This window comes from Phaethon aethereus (genome assembly GCF_964289735.1).
Source record: "Phaethon aethereus genome assembly, chromosome: 8".
Classification (NCBI taxonomy): Eukaryota; Metazoa; Chordata; class Aves; order Phaethontiformes; family Phaethontidae; genus Phaethon; species Phaethon aethereus.
This window is the reverse complement of record NC_138584.1, coordinates 10,267,779-10,279,983: the sequence shown is the minus strand read 5'-3', so window position 1 is coordinate 10,279,983 and position 12,205 is coordinate 10,267,779. Positions and strand designations below refer to the sequence as shown.

Below are 12,205 nucleotides of genomic sequence, written 5' to 3'. Positions count from 1 at the left end.
AAATTGTGTTCTGTTTGACAAATACTGCAGTGTTAAGATTATCTTACCTTTTTTTCTCTTTTTTTTTTCCTCTTTTTTTTTCTTTTTTTTTTCTTTTAGGCAAGCAAAGACCTGCTGCTTGCATTTTCTCGGGACTTCCTGAGTGGTGAAGGTGATCTTTCCCGCCATCTTGGTTTCTTAGGACTACCTGTCAGTCATATTCAGACTCCACTTGATGAATTTGATTTTGCTGTAACCAATCTGGCTGTGGATTTACAATGTGGCATTCGTCTTGTGTGCGTTGATACAGAATTATTTTGAACTATTTATTTTCTTTTGTATAATACTTAATATGTGCTCAGCTAAGACGTTGAACTGTGAAATTCCCTTTGTTAGGAGAACAATGGAACTTCTCACCAAAAACTGGAATCTTTCGAAACAACTGAGAGTTCCTGCAATAAGTCGTCTACAGAAGATGCATAATGTTGATGTTGCTCTTAATGTCCTTAAAGAGCGAGGAATTCACTTGAAAGATGAAAGTGGTGAGGCCTAGAAATCAGGGTTATTCTCAGTGCATCAGAGGACTAGTGCACACTTTAATTTAATTTTTATTTGATAGGTGCTTCAGTTGATTCCAGGGATATTGTGGATAGACACAGAGAACGAACGTTAGCACTCCTGTGGAAAATTGTCTTTGCCTTCCAGGTATTATTCAATTACTTACTTTGGTTGTTACAAATGAGAGAAAACGAAAACACCAGTCTTTCAGGAATACTTGTTGTCTGTGAAAGCCTCTACTGATCAAAATTTAGACTATAGAATGATCTGCTTTGTATGTTCAAAGTGCTGTTCAAACTTTACCTAAATCTGCTACCTGTTCCCTAACAATACATTTAGATAATATTTCAACTGTGCTTTTTCTTGTATACATTCATATAAGTTTTTTGAAAAAACTTTGAGTTTATGCTGTATGTTAACAGAATTGATGATTAAGAGTAAAACAGTGTTGGTCTCAAAATGCAGGTGAATCTCCTACTAAATGAAAAGGATATTTTGAGGTTATACTGATAGACAATTATAGAGTAAGCTCTGAAGCTATAGCTCTTCTGCTTTTTTCCAACAGTCAATTTGAGGAAACATTCTTGAAATAAGAATGAAGATTTCCTAGGCATTACTGCAATGACGTTTCAAAGCCACTGGAAAAAAATTGATAGAGGAAGCAAAAATAGTTTTCTTAAGACTGTTTTAAGAGTTGAGTTGGATAGTCTTTTGAAAATAAGCATCTAGATGACAAATCCAGTTGGAAGGAATATAAAGTATGAAAGGTAAAATAAGATACAGATTGAGGTAGAATTTCACCACTAAGTAGTCAGTAATGTAAGTGCAATTAACTATATCTAGAGCAAGAATTTCAAAGACTATAGCCACAGAACTGCCAGAGAGCCAGAAGAACTTAACAAAAACCAAATTTAACTATTTTCTTACTTAACTACTGTTACAGTATTGAATAGTAACCTTCCTCCAGTTAGTTCTCTTACTGACACATCTATGCATGTGTCACAGTTGCATTGCTTTTGATTAAAGACATTTCAGTGAGCAGTGGCTTTATCCAAGCCATGTGGATATGCTACTTGTTCTCCAAATCTTCTCACACCATCACAACACCAGCTCAAGTCCTCTTAGAATCTCTTAAATGAGGAGGAGTGGTACATGAACTGGGTAGAAATGCAGATGAGACTCTGTTGTTTCCTCTGAAAGCATGGTGAAATTACACAGGATGTTTCAGGGAATTTGCCTGTTTCCTCCAACTGTTGACTAGTGAAGTAACCATTTTACACAGAGGGAGTGTTGGTTTAGATGCTTTTATTTGAAGTGATTGGTAGCAAACACTAGCATCTATGCTGGCAAGTCCAGATTATCTGCTACTGATATAGTGTGGCAGGTACTGCTAAGTGGTGAGAGTAGCTTCTCTTTAAAAAGCCTTATCTAAAGATATGCCATGCATACCTCTGCATCCAGCTGCTATAATGCATGAAATGTCAGACTGCTGGTGGCATAAATAATTTGTTTTTTAAATTTTTTTTATTAGGTGGATGTTTTTCTTAATGTGGAACAGTTAAAAGAAGAAATTGAATTTTTAAAGAATGCACACAAGAGGAAAACACAATTGGGTACCCTCAAGACTTTTCCAAATGGCTGTAGAGTACAAGAAGATAATAGTAGTAACTCCTCACCTCAAAGCTACAGTGAAAATGTTAAGCTGCTGATGGCATGGATTAATGCTGTTTGTGGATTTTACAATATTAAGGTAAACAATTTTGTGTACATTTCAGCAAAGATATCCTTTGCTGTCATAAGAATGCTTAGTCTTGATATAGCAGAGTTCTTCAAGTCATCAAATATGTAGTAGACGCCAATGATAATTAGTTTTAAATATCCTTCTGGACTTTGTTTAATCTGATTTGAAATAACCATCTTTCTGTGGGTTCAGCTGCAGCTCTTTTTTTAAACAAATTTGAGCAAAAGGATCTCCCCTTCTAGCTAGTCTTATACATAAAAATGCCTTTTAAACATAGAACATTTTTGCTGGAAAATGGGATTGATTGAGGTTTTTTTCAATGAACGTTCATCCTAAGGTATTTTTGCGTAAAATTTTCACCACTCATAGGAACTGCGAGAATTAAACTAATGTTTGGGATAAGGGAGATTCCTCTCCTCAGAGATGTTTGTTTAAAGGAACATGTTGTTTGTTCCTTCCAAGAAGAACAGCCCTGTTCAGAGACTTGTCTCTGGTCAGAATACAGTCACACCTGCTAGTTTTTCTGAAGGGTAAAATAGAGCACTTAAGACTGATGCAAAACTTATTACTGTACTACATACATAGTGTAAAGGTATCTATAGAAGTTTCTTTGGAATCCTTCTGTAGAAAGGTTGGTTTCTTTTTGGTTTCTTAAATGTTTCCCTTGGAGATTCACTTTATAGTGATTCACGCCTCTTGTTTCTGGTTTCTCACAGCTGTATGTCACTGTACAGTGAATTTTCAAAGGAAGCACTAGCTACGTAAATTCTTTTGTTTGCACTTGGTCACTTTCAAAGGTACAAGATAACAAATTCTATATCCAGTTTATACCAATTAACTGGTAATAAAAGTTCAAGGAACTTGTATCTTACTGTATTTTATTTAATAGGTGGAAAACTTCACAGTGTGTTTCTCAGATGGTAGAGTCTTATGTCATTTGATTCATCATTATCATCCATGTTACATGCCTTTGGAAGCTGTGTGCCAACGTACAACACAAACAGTAGAATGCTCAAGAACTCATACAGTGGGCCTAAACTGTTCCCCCTCATCCTCTTCAGAGTCCGATACTTCTTTAAATGTTATGGAAGGAATGTTTGACCAAAGTGAGTTATTTGATGTACAGAAATTCATGTTAAATCTCTTTTTTTATGCATAATTTGTGCATAAAAACTTGTCAAATTGTGGAGCAATCAAATTGATTTGTCAAAACTTTTTCTCTTTGCAAAGCTGTAACTACCTCAGTCCTGTCCAAGGAGCTCTTGGACAATGAAAGGAAAAACTTCCAGCTAATCAATGCAGCAGTTTCTGACCTAGGTGGAATACCAGCAATGATTCATCACTCAGACATGTCAAATACAATTCCTGATGAGAAGGTAAGATGCCTTTAGAGTTGATGTGAACATATTCTACTCTTCCATATAGATCTTAACTTGCTGTGTTTTGTGTTTATATAGGTTGTTATTACCTACCTATCATTTCTGTGTTCGCGGCTTCTAGATCTTCGGCAAGAAACTCGAGCTGCACGATTAATTCAGTCTGCTTGGAGGAATTACAGGCTGAAAAGGGAACTGAAACTTTCTCAGGTACTCTTTGCCTGTGCAATATTCATAGCTTCTACTTTGAGAAATAGTAAATAAAGAATATAAATTCACTGTTTGGAGTATACTGGTTTATTAGCATAATAGAATTTAAATTAGAGTACCATTTTTTATTATCAGAATATACAGCTTTCTTGGTGGTGTAATCTACTAAAACACACCTTCGTATAAGACTATTCTGAAGTAATTACATTTGTTTAAAGGCTACTGTTGTTTCTTTTGTGTTCTGATTAAAGCCTGTCAACCCTTAAGCCTTTTTCCCAATATTTCAAATATAAAACAGTTGCACTGCTTCCCTAAAATACAAAGGGAGTAGTTAATTTTTAATTACTATTAATGTCTACAAGATGAAAAGGGTAATTAAACTGCTGCATGGATTTACTATTTTTGTTCAGAAGCTAAACTTCACCAGTGTTTTGAGTTGAATCTCATGAGTTCTAATGCTTTGTTTCTTGCTTTTCTGGTAGTTATACCAGATCTTTTTATGGTTTTAAAAACATGACACTATTAAGGTTGATAAATGCCCCACTGTGTCTAACTGAGATACATGTTATTCGATGTTGGAACAGCATTCAGTGAAATATTCTAAGAATTTGTGGTGTAGAAGGGGGCAGAGGTTGTATTTATGTCAGCTTTCTCATCTCTAGTTTCTATACTTTATAAAAACTACATAGCCTTAATGATGGTGACAAAACATTTATTCCCTTTATAACTGTTTTTAAATAACTAATAGTCAAGATGCTGGTAGGGGGATTCAAAAACAAAACCCCTAAACATTGCAGGCTTTTTTTATTTAATCTTACAGTGTGCACATGTGCACTTTGTTAGGCTAATAGTAGGGTTCTAACAAGATGATCTAAATATTGACATGTTACATTTCTTTCTTCCTTTTACTTTAATGTACTTCAGTTTGTTACTAGAGGCTCTGGGTTACTGTAAAAACACTGGTTTGTATGTGTAAACAAAACTCTGGACTAGATGGTCATAAGCTGGTATGCTGGTATGACTATATACTCATATTATTTGAATATAGCTGGAAAGCATTCTGGTGTGCTCCATTAGTAAGGGTATCTTAAACTCATGAATGAAAACTAATATTGAGGCTTAAAAATGGGTTGCTTAAGAGTGCTGAAAAATTGAGTATGAAGGAGGAAGAACTATGAAGGCGAGAGGTTGCAGATTTAAGTGATAACACTATTTTACAAAGAACTTGGTGCTGCAATAAATGTTGTGTCTCAGAAAAGTTCTTTTACTAAAGAAAAGCTGTGGTATCAACAAGCCTAATTTTTATGAGATTGCTTTAGATAGTTATTTTGATACATCAAAAATTTGAGTGAAAATTCCAATCCTAACTGTTCAGTGGAAATTCACTCTTTGTAGGAAAAAGACAGAGCTGCTCGGATAATTCAAAAATCTGCAATAAACTTCTTGTTTCGTCGACGCGTCCTGAAGAAAGTGAATGCAGCAGTTTTCATCCAGAAGCACTGGAGAAGATACTTAGCCAGGATGATTTTTTTAAATCTGAAAAAGACAAAACTGGAGGAAGCCAGAAGTAAATCTGCCATGGTCATTCAGGTAACATGTTCTAAAGTGAGATACACAGCAAGGCAACCCTCTGAAACCTGTAAGAAAAAGGCTTGCTCAGGGTCATTTGTTCTGCTTGCAGCACCTGATGTCTCATGAAAATGTAATACTTTTTTTCCCCCTACCGCCCCACACCTCCCCAACCCCCTTTTTGAGATGTTTTGGTAACTTTTCTCTCTTCAGAGAGAAATGGTAATTTGCTATTAAATCAACAATTATTCCGTCTTAGTTAATATTTTGGTATACCATAAACATTAAAACACTGGGCCTTAAACCAGTCAACATAAGGACTGATCAGATTGTTTCGGCTTGCTTCTTTGCAGCTGCTAAATGTTACTTAAAGAAGCTTTAAAAAAAAATAAAAATTATTCTCTTAGTGTTATGACACCTGCAGTGCACACGTTCAAAATGGCAGACATTAATTACCAATTGGTGGTTGGGCAGTTAATACAGTTTCTCAAGATACTTTCCCCCACTATTACTCAAAGCTAAATATTACATTTTTAAGATTTTTTGGAGTGGAGATTAAAGAAGCACTGATTTATCAAATAGTTTAAAAAGGAATCCTTTGTTGTCAGGGCAAACTTAGCTTTTTCCCCCAGAAATAAATGCTTAGAAAAAGCAATGATTCAAGCATTTGGCTTTTAGGTGTGGGGGTTTTATGGGGTTTTTTGTTTGGTTTTTTTTGTTTGTTTTTTTTAATGTAGATGTCTGGGCTTATCTTCCTAGGGTTTAAGCAGGAATAAAGAGATCTTAAAAAGTCTGAGGTTGGTAGTCCTCAAATTTAGGCTTAACTTGAGATACCATGAAGGAAATACTAAATTTTTTGGTTTTTTCCCTGCAGGCTTCTTGGAGGAGATACTCTACTAGGAAAAGATATTTACAGCTAAGATACTATGTTATTTTTGTACAAGCAAGGATAAGGATGGTTAAGTCGGTTGCTGCATATAAACGAATTATTTGGGCTGCTGTTACAATTCAGAGTCATCTGCGTGCATTTAAGTTGGCAAAAAAAGATCGTCAAAGATATGAAACCTTGAAGTCTTCAGCACTTACTATTCAGTCTGCATTCAGAAGATGGAGAAAATGCAAAATTCAACAGAAAATTAAAGCAACTTTAGTGCTTCAGGCTTACTTCCGAAAATGGCAATCTTCAAAACTGGCTAAAAGAAAGAGGGCTGCCCTTGTCATACAGGCTTGGTATAGGATGCACAGAGATCTGAAGCAGTATCTACGTATTAAGCAAAGTGTTATCAAGATTCAGGCTTGGTACAGATGTCAGCTGGCTAGACGTATTTACCAGGAATACAGGGCAAAAATAGTGGCAATTCAGCAGTATTACAGAGCTTATAAACTAGGAAAAATTGAAAGAGAGGACTATTTGCAAAAGCGTGCAGCAGTGATAGCTCTCCAAGCTGCTTTTAGAGGCATGAAGGCACGTAAAGTATACAGGCAAACAAAAGCAGTTTGTGTTGTTCAGTCACTGTGGAGAATGAAAAAAGAGAAACTAAGATTCCTACGATTAAAAAAATCTGTTACTACATTACAGTCACATGTGAGAAAATACCAACAAGTAAAAAGATACAAAGAGATTAAAAATGCTGCCTCTGTAATTCAAACTTGGTATAGGGCACATGTCACTTCTAAAAAAGCAGCTGCTTCTTTCCAGAGGATGCGTCTGGCTGCTATTGTCCTACAGTCTGCCTACAGAGGAATGGAAGCTAGGAGAGAGGCTTGCATGTTGAGATCTGTGATAAAAATTCAGTCAAGTTACCGTGCTTATGTTGTCCGGAAGAGATTTAAAAGCTTGAAAGATGCAACAGTGAAGATTCAAGCTTTTGTAAAGATGAAGCAAGCACATACGCATTATTGTGCATTAAGGGAGGCAACGCTTTTTGTCCAGCAAAGGTATCGGTCTCATAGATATGCTCTTCAACTTAAAGAAGATTATAGGAAATTGAAGGGAGCTTGCATAAGAATTCAAGCTGTAGTTCGAGGCTATCTTGTCAGGAAACAAATACAGAGGTGGAGGGAGACTGCAGTATTTCTCCAGGCTTGCTACAGAATGAGAAGGAACAGGCAACGTTATTTAAGCATCTATAGTGCTTCCATTGTCATTCAAAAGCATTATCGCGCGTACAGAAAGCAACTGTGTCAGAGGCAGGAGTTCTTGCAAGTTAAAAAAGCAGCTGTGTGCTTACAGGCAGCTTACAGGGGTTATAAAGTACGCAAAAAGCTTGAACTTGAGTATAGAGCTGCTATTAAAATTCAGACTGCTTTTAGAGCTCATGCTGCAAGAATGAAATACAAGGCAATGGTTCAAGCTTCCATTGTGATTCAGAGGTGGTACAGAACTTATAAGACTGGCAACAAGGAAAGACTGAACTTCTTAATAACAAGAGCGGCAGTGCTTTCTTTACAGGCAGCTTTTCGTGGCTGGAAGGTACGAAAGCAGATTCGAAGACAACGTATTGCTGCTACTAAGATACAGTCAGCCTTCAGAAGATTCATGGCTCTGAAAAAATTCAGACTTATCAACCATGCTGTGCTAACTATCCAAAAGCATTACAGAGCCAGTGTTATAGGCCACAAACAACGGCAAAAATACATTCAGCTGCGTAACTCTGTAGTGCGTCTTCAGGCAATATGGAGGGGGAAAACTGTGAGAAAAATAATTCAAAAGAAACATATTCTTGCAACAATTGTTCAGTCCTATTACAGAATGCATGTAAATCAACTAAAATATAAGAAACTAAGACAAGCCGCTGTAGTGATTCAGAAATACTTCAGAGCTTACTGTATGAAAAAAAATGAACGTGCAATTTATCTAAAAACAAAGGCAGCTGTGTTAGTCTTGCAGTCTGCTTACCGTGGGATGACTGTGAGGAAACAATTGAACAAACAAAACAAAGCTGCTACAACTATACAAGCTGCCTTCAAATCTTACCTGGTCAAAAAGGACTATGAAAGACTTAGATCTGCAGCTATAGTAGTTCAAAAGCATTATCGTGCAATTACGCATGCTAAACATCAAAAGCAGAAATATTTGTCTTTAAAAAAAGCCGCAGTCAAAATGCAGGCTATTTATAGAGGTGTGAGAGTTAGACGACGAATTCACTGCATGCATCAAGCAGCTATTTGTATCCAAGCCACATTTAAGATGCATCGAATGAACATAAAATATCAGGCAATGAGAATGGCAGCAATTATAATTCAAAGACAGTATAAAGCATTTTGCTTAGGCAAAGTACAACGTAAAAAGTACTTGGAACTAAAGAAATCTATCATTATCCTTCAGGCTGCCTGTAGAGGCATGAAGGTGCGACAAGAGTTAAAAACTATGCATCAGTCAGCAGTGATAATACAGTCTTATTATCGAATGTACAAACAACAGAGGGATTACAGAAAATTGTTGCTGGCAACTAGGCAGATTCAGCAGTGGTTCCGTGCTTGTAAGGAGCGAAATACACAAGTTCACAACTATATGATTATGAAAAGTGCTACACTTTGTATCCAGGCTGCGTTCCGTGGTATGAAAACAAGAAGACTTATAAGAACTATGAGTGAATCAGCTGAGCTTATTCAAAGAAGATTTAGAACTTTTCTCAAAAGAAAACATTTTCTTTCCATTAAGACAGCTGCTGTTGTAATTCAGAGAAAATACAGGGCAACAAAACTAGCAAAAATTCAACGTCAAAAGTATCTGTCCTTCCTTAATGCTGCTATTATCATACAGTCTGCTTATAGAGGCTTTGTGGTAAGAAAAAAAATGCAGCAGATGCATCAAGCTGCTACAGTTATTCAAGCAATGTTAAGAATGCATAAAATTTACATTTCTTATCAAGCTGTCAGGCGTGCTTCAGTAATCATACAGCAACGTTATCGTGCTTACAGGGAAGGGAAGCGTGTAAGAGAAATATACTTAAAACTGTACAATTCTGTTTTAGTTCTTCAGGCTGCCTATAGAGGAATGAAAACAAGATGTTTCTTGAAGAAAAGACATGAGGCAGCACTTACAATACAGAGAAACTACCGAATGTATAGGCAGTACTGCCGTTACAGAAAAGTTCAGTGGGCAACCCAGCTAATACAGAAGAGGCACAGAGCCAATAACCTAAAGAAAATTGCAGTACAGCAGTACTCTTCACTAAAGAAAGCAGCAACTTGTATTCAGAAGGCTTTTCGAGACAGGCAAGCAAAAAAACATCGAGAAATGCACTGTGCTGCTATTGTTGTTCAGAAAAATTTTAAAGCTTTTAGAGAACGTCAAAGATATCTCTCTCTTAAAGCAGCTACTCTTGTCTTTCAGAGAAGATACAGAGCTTTGATTCTGTCAAGACAGCATACTTTGGAGTATCTTTCTCTTCGCAGAGCAACTATTCATATACAGGCTGTGTACAGAGGCATCAGGGTGCGGAAGAGTATTGAGCATATGCATTCAGCTGCTAGTACAATACAGTCAGCCTACAAAATGCACAAGAATAGGAGATCCTATCAAAATATGAGAATTGCAGCTATTGTTATACAGAACTACTATCGTTCCTACTTTAAAGGAAAGAATCAACGAAAGAAATACCTGACAATGAAGAATTCTGCTCTTGTTATTCAAGCATCTTATAGAGGCATGAAGGAACGACGGAAACTGAAAATCATTCATGTTTCAGCAATTGTAATACAGTCTAATTATCGCATGTACAGACAACATAGATATTACAAACAGTTGTGCTGGGCTGTCAGAGTTATACAGCAAAGGTTCAGAGCCAAAATGGCAAAAGAAGCTGACATGGAAAACTATGCAAAAATAAAAAAGGCTGTCATTTGCCTTCAGTCCTCTTTTCGTGCTAAAAAAGCTCGGCAGTTGTATAAAACCAATGTTGCTGCACGGTGCATACAATCATTCTTACAAATGCGCATAGAGAGGAGGCGTTTTCTTGAAAAGAAAGCAGCAGCAATAATGATCCAGTCTATGTTCCGATGCCAAAGAACAAGGACTCGCTATAAGTTGATTCAGAGTTCAGCAGTTGCTATTCAGAGGTGGTACAGAGCATGTCGCAGGGCTCGTTTACAGAAAGCAGAGTATTCTGCTCAAAGGCAAGCAATAGTAATTATTCAGTCTGCCTTCCGTGGTATGAAAGCAAGAAAAATAGCAAGACAAGTACGAGCTGCAAGAAAGATTCAGTCTTTTCTTCAGATGGCTGTGCAGCGTAGAAAATTTATTCAACTTAGAACAGCAGCTATTACGTTACGAGCCTATTACTTAATGCATAAAACTCAATCAGAGTATGCAAGCTATAAAAAAGCAGCAGTTGTCTTACAACAATGCTACCGATCCCACTTGATTGTGAAATACCAAAGAATGACTTACTTACAAACACGGAGGAACATTATCATTGTGCAGGCTAGAGTCAGAGGATTCATTGAAAAGAAGAGGTTTCACAAAATTAAAGAAAGCACAATAAAAATCCAGGTACTTTTAAATGTATAGTAGTGGGGCTTGGGGGTGGGTTGTTTTTTAAATATTGCTGCTCTTGCAAACAAACGTTTAAACCTATATGTTAAAATAGAATTCATTTCTGAAGCGTACTGCACGGCAGATGTGTAAAGCTTACTACCACACTGCACAGTTCAGTCTGTTTTGTCTTTCCTTGCTGAGGCACTCAACTTAAGAAGTAACATTCGCTTTTTCTTCTTGTTTCTCCACTAGAATTTTACTATTTCAAATGAATTCTGATACTTGTGTGTGTTTCTGTGGTTCTTGTAAGAATATTTTTATTCTAGCTGGATTTCACCATGTTAGTATCTTAATGTTTTCTTTGATTGGAATGTGAATGAAGGCTGTCTTGATATGTTGAAATGAGTGGGCACTGGTATTGGGTATAAAATGAAGTAAATGGCAAAAAAGGCAGGACTGCTGCATTCTTTAAGACTTGTATTTAGGAAGGCATGAGTAAATCAATCTAGACTAATTTGAGTGCCTGCCTAACATTTTGAAGAGGAATATAAGGAGAGAAACTGCATTCTTGGTGTATGTTTCAGTTGGTATCTTGAGTGGCACCACATGAAACTTAGCGTGAAACTGTATCTGTGATTTCTCAGAGGTACTCTAGGAAGTGGGAAGTGTTTAGTTTGATGTTTTTTCCTTCCATCATTGATGCAATAAAAGTGTGGTCAGCAAGAAGTAATGAGAATTGTTCTTAATCTCCATGTAGCGAGCTAAATATCCATCCATTGTAAATTCAAAGAAGCTTAGAAGATTAGTTACTCTGAAGTGCTTTTTCAATTTTTTTATTTTTTTTTATGATGAGGGAGGGAGGAAGATATGTTTCCTTCTTCTTTATATTAATTATGATTTGTATGTAGTGGGAGTACACTTTTTTCCCCTTCTGGGAAAAGCTTTAAGTGACTTCCTGTGGTGGCCTTAGTTATTTTACCCTAAGGGAAGGTGTTTCTCTTTAGGGTATTATTGGAAGGAAAGGGTTAGGTTTTTTTCCCCCAAATCAGGGATGAAAGCAAAAAAAAAAAACCTCTCATAATAATTTGTTAGGTTGCTATTATCTTGTTGGAGAGCACATGCTCTGCTTAATAGATAAGAAAACAGGTGTGCCTTCCTCACCTCTATGTTTTGGGGGAAATTGGTAGCTGTTTTAGTAAATTTCTGAATGTTTAACTTGCATATCCTGAAAAATATAAGTATGATTACTTTGCTTAAAAGGTAGAAAAAAAGGTAAAAAGGGTAGAAAAA

At 36.5% G+C, this 12,205-nt stretch overlaps 1 protein-coding gene across 1 annotated transcript in view; it reads left to right on the top strand.

The window, feature by feature from the left end:
- Nucleotides 1-12,205, top strand: part of ASPM (assembly factor for spindle microtubules) — a gene marked incomplete at its 3' end in the record, with an annotated part of 31,666 nt that overhangs the window by 10,459 nt on the left and 9,002 nt on the right. Inside the window, exons 10-18 of the mRNA XM_082003160.1 lie at nt 100-275; nt 376-521; nt 599-684; nt 2,069-2,287; nt 3,168-3,384; nt 3,509-3,654; nt 3,736-3,864; nt 5,260-5,454; nt 6,308-10,930. Coding sequence (XP_081859286.1) covers nt 100-275; nt 376-521; nt 599-684; nt 2,069-2,287; nt 3,168-3,384; nt 3,509-3,654; nt 3,736-3,864; nt 5,260-5,454; nt 6,308-10,930 — 5,937 coding nt within the window. The remainder of the gene's footprint in view (nt 1-99; nt 276-375; nt 522-598; nt 685-2,068; nt 2,288-3,167; nt 3,385-3,508; nt 3,655-3,735; nt 3,865-5,259; nt 5,455-6,307; nt 10,931-12,205) is intronic.